We start from the raw sequence: 4,764 nt of genomic DNA on the forward strand, positions 1-4,764 counted from the left end.
ATGGGTAGCGCGAGATCATGCGAGTACGAGATTGGACTGCCTAGTGGACGAGTGCTAAACCATCGCTCCCTGTATCCAGTACCTGGTCCCAATTTAGCTCCCAACTCTGATCTCCCTGTGATCCCTAGTTCTGACATGGAAAAGTCCTCAGTTCCCTCCACAACTATCCACTGGTCTCCAAAATTACACACACCTCAATAGTGTACAAAGTCCATGTGCCATTTACATAACTTGATGCACACTTTTATGTTAGATATATTTGTTTCATGTTATTCACTTTGCACATTATTATTTGATTAGTTCACTGTATGTAACTTGCTTAGTATGTTTAAGATGCCTCTTTGAATGCAAAAGAGGGAAGGGAGGGGTAGATTACTGTTTATATTGTCTTACATATGTGCACCCTTTTATGTTTCATGAGCTTTGCATGTTACAAAAGCATGCACATGAGTCATGCGGTTAGTACTCCATGCATGTGCATAATCAGTGTTCTTGCTTCTCCTAACACGAGTGGTTCGCCTTGTAAAGCACCACTGTACATAATACCGTTGCTGTGTGGAATAAACAAAATTTACGACTCAGGATTTTGTTTTTTCTCTGCAATCATCTGTCATCATCTACAAAACCTCATTACATATGACCTAATTGGAGCTGCGAGAAAAAAAGAAGTTTTTTAGTTGCCTTGCCATTTGATATGATATTGTACCACCCGTGTGTCACACAAGCGTACATAGTAACGACATTTCTCTTTTTTTTGTATATATTATCCTTTTTTTCTTCGCTCTCCCCTCGCACTGACAGTAACTTGTTCTAACATGTCTGCATACTTCATTGTTAACTGGTAACAGAACCGGTTGCTGGTTTGACAAGAAATATCATGTCTGTATTTTGTGACCTTCTTACCCGGACCTAGTGTGTATAAATACTCGATGTGTCGTAATAAAGTTACTCATTTGCTTTCATCTGGCCTTTGAGTCACAACCTTCTCTTTACACGTCACATTGGTGACCAAGGAAGTCGACTAGCTTCTCCTGCCTTCTCCCCCTCACTGTTACTATGGTGGACTCCACGGAAGTTGGCGCTGCCACATTGAAACTTTCATCGTTTGCCAGCGGAGAGGCATTTGCTTGGTTTCACCGCGCAGAAGTCCACTTCTGCATCAAGGGCGTAACTTGCTCAACCACCAAAGCAGATTATGTTCTCGTGGGAAAACCCGTAGACACCTTATCGGATATTTCCGACTGGCTTTATTAACAAGGAGACACCACAAAAGCATATGACGCCCTCAAAATCTATATTCTGCAGCAGTACTCGCCGTCGCCAGCCGCCCTTATAGCAAAGCTTTTTCAGCTCACTCAACAACCGTTGGGGGACCAAAGGGCTTCACTCGCCCTCAGGGAAATGACCAGCATCGCTCCCCTGCAACCTGCCGCAGACGGCTCTCCGCGTGAGGTGAACCTACTTCGTGCCCTTTGGGTACACCGTATAACCGAACCTGTACAAGCAACAATACCCGATGGGCAGTCAATTCACGACCTTCAAGACCTCCTTCAACGCCTCAACTCCTGACGAAGAGGACACCTATTCAACGTCAACCGAAGCTAACGTGAATACAGTACAACACACATGCCTACCCTGTGACGTTCCAGAGCGGCGACAGAGTCACCCATCACTCACTACTCGCACGCCCTCCAACCAACGACTTCTAGAGCCACTTACTGCTGCCCAATGGCCACAGTTTTGCTACTACCACTCCAAACTCGGGGTTGACACGAAGTAATGTGCCAAGAATTTTCAGTGGCCAAAAAACGTGTAAGTGGGCCATCCCTCGTGTTGGTGGCCTCCCGTGTTTCTAATCTTTTATTTATACACGATGCAGGAATGTTCTTGCGATTTTTGGTAGACACATGTGCTTGTCGTTCTCTTTTGCCAAGGGAACTCTTCAGGACATGACGTAGTCTGTCTAAGTCTTCCGACGTCCGCCAGGTAGCTGCCAACGGATCTGCGATACCCACCTACGGTTACGAGAACCTCACACTATCGTTTTGAAACGGCAAATTTAATTGATGGTTTCTCGTTGATGACGTCACATTGCCAATCTTTGGTGCGGATTTCCTCTCCCGTTTCCACCTTCTGGTCGATATCACGCACCAATGATTGGTCAACGTAGACTCGTACTTGTCGAGACCTCTTCAACCCGGCACACCAACCTCGCTCTCCACATCAGCACACCCACAGATGCCTACGCCCACCTCCTCATGTCATACCCGGAAGTTTTTCGTCCAGAACTTTGCCAAACCCCCATGGCTCCTGCCAGACACAGTATTTATCAACATATCAAGACGACGGGACTCCTAGTCTTCGCCACATTCAGATGTCTGTCACCAGATTGACCGGCAGCCGCCAAACAGATGTTCACCGAAATGGAGGAAATGGGCCTTTGCCAAAAGGTCTCCAGCCCATGGTCATCACCCTTACACATCGTCCTGAGGAACGACGGTTCTCTACGTCCGTGTGGGGATTACAGGCGCCTGAACCTGCAAACAGAACCAGATCCCTACCCTGTCCCAAACATCGCTGACTTGACATACTACCTGCACAAAGCGAAGGTTTTCTCCCAATGCCCCACTTCCTGAATGGGTATTATCAGAAGCCTAAGAACCCAGAATACATCACCAAGACCTCCATCACCATTCCCTTCAGTACATACACCTTTAATTACTCCTGTTTAGGCCTTTGTAATGCTGGGGCCACTTTTCAACGTCTCATAGATGGCATCTTAGCAGACCTCCCCTTCTGTGTATGTTAAGTGGATGACATACTTGTGTTCTCTTCCTCAAAAGTGAAACACCTCTGTCACCTGCGCAGTCCAGTATGACAAGTGTACCTTTGCCGCCAACGAAGTGTTGTTGTTAGGGCACTGCATCATTCCCGAAGGAGTTAATCCCCTCCCTGAGAAGGTAAAAGTCGTTCAGAATTTCAACACGCCCTCAACCGTCAAAGCACTGCAGGAATTTTTAGGCATGATCAATTATTGTCACCGTTTTCTGTCAGCCATTGCCGCCACTCTTGCTCCCTTCTACGCCTGCCTGAAGGGCAACCCAAAAGACCTGAAGTGGGGCCTATTTAAGAAGTGGCCTTGTGCAACGCAAAAAATGCACTATCAACCACTGCTGCTCTCACTTTTCAAATCCCACATGCCCCTCTCCTTCTCTCCACCGATGCCAGCGACGTTACTATTGGTGCAGTACTCAAACAGGTGGTCAATAGCTTGCCCCGCCCATTGGCCTTCTTCAGCAGGAAACTGTATAAGACGGTATCGGGTTATTGTACCTTCGAACATAAATTGCTGGTGATACACTTGGCTGTCCGTCACTTTCGCCATTTCTTAGAAGGTAATCCCTTTGTCATTTGCACAGACCACATGCCTCTGGTGCATGCCTTCACTCGACATTCTGACGCCTGGTCCTCCCGTCAATGCCGACATCTCTTCGCTGTGGCTGAATACAATTGCACCACTCAACATGTCCCTGGGAAAATGAATCACGTGTCCCATGACCTAGGATTGGATTACAACGCCTTGGCTGATGCTCAACGATTGGATCCAGAGAATCAAGCATGTGGGACATCCTGCACACCCCTCCGTTGGGAAGACGTCCCCCTCCACGACTCCAACACAACCTACCTCTGTGATTTCAGTACTGGTAGACCACGACCGTGGATTCCAGCTCTCATGCGTCGACATCTGTTTGATTCCATTCACGGCCTCTCACATCACGGCCTCTCACATCACTCGTGCTGTTCTGCTGCACAGCTGCTGAAGAGGAAGTTCATTTGGCACGGCATTACTAGGGATGCTAAGCATTGGGTTCGTCTGTACTTCTTGACAAACTTCCAAAGTACATCGACACACGGATTCAGGAGTGGGCACCTTTCCTCAACCTAAGCGCCGTTTCACCCAAATTCAAATCGACGTTTTAGGCCCCCTACCAACATCAGATGGACATCGTTACCTATTTACTGTCATTGACCGCTCCGCTCGTTGTCCTGAAACCATTCTCCTGGAAACTGCAACGTCCGCCTCAACATCAGCCCTACTCTCAGGATTGATAGCAAGATTTGGTATCCCTGAGCATATTACTTCTGACAGGGGTACCGCTTTCACCTGTCAATTGTGGACATCATTAGGGAATCTCCTGGGCATCACCCTACATCAGGCAATTGCCTACAACCTCGCCGCCAATGGAATGGTTGAACGTTTTCATCGCACCCTCAAAGCTGCCGTGATGTCCCCTGCAAGGAATCGAACTGGTTTACTCAGCTTTGCTGGGTCATCCTGGGACTAAGGACCACTCCTAAAGACGCTCTGTACGTCTCGGCAGCTGAAATGGTGTATGGCAACCCGTTGGTCATCTCTGCCAATTTTTTTCCTTCTGCAACCTCCTCCGACGATCTCCAGCGCATAATGTCACGTGTTGGTAAAATTTACTCCATGCTATCAGACTTACAAGCTCCCAGCAAAGAATCACATACCGACAGACTTGTACTCTGTCCAGCTCGTCTTTCTACCCAACGACACTAGCAAGCCACAGCTAACGCCCCTTTGTGATCCGACGCGATCCGAAAGCATTCCTACTATACATTCGGGGGCAAAGAAGACTTAGTCTCCATTGATCATCTAAAATCTGCTTATCTCCTGCCAGATGACCTGCCTACAGTTTGCCTCTCTGGACCAAGACGCACTATTCAACATGCACAGAATGT

At 47.7% G+C, this 4,764-nt stretch overlaps 1 protein-coding gene across 1 annotated transcript; it reads left to right on the top strand.

Moving 5' to 3' along the window:
• The first annotated feature begins 3,538 nt into the window (after positions 1-3,538).
• On the top strand, positions 3,539-4,346 carry LOC137656250 (uncharacterized). The gene is made up of 2 exons (XM_068390419.1): positions 3,539-3,899; positions 3,982-4,346. The coding sequence occupies exons 1-2, from the start codon at positions 3,539-3,541 to the stop codon at positions 4,344-4,346; spliced, it is 726 nt and encodes a 241-aa protein (XP_068246520.1).
• The last annotated feature ends 418 nt before the right edge of the window (positions 4,347-4,764 follow it).

This window comes from Palaemon carinicauda, chromosome 17 (assembly GCF_036898095.1).
Source record: "Palaemon carinicauda isolate YSFRI2023 chromosome 17, ASM3689809v2, whole genome shotgun sequence".
Lineage (NCBI taxonomy): Eukaryota > Metazoa > Arthropoda > Malacostraca > Decapoda > Palaemonidae > Palaemon > Palaemon carinicauda.

Coding starts and splice junctions, on each gene's coding strand:
- LOC137656250 (XM_068390419.1), top strand. CDS start 3,539: ATGAATCACGTGTCCCATGACCTAGGATTGGATTACAACGCCTTGGCT. Junction 3,900..3,981: donor CTTCTTGACAAACTTCCAAA/GTACATCGACAC, acceptor TCGACGTTTTAG/GCCCCCTACCAACATCAGAT.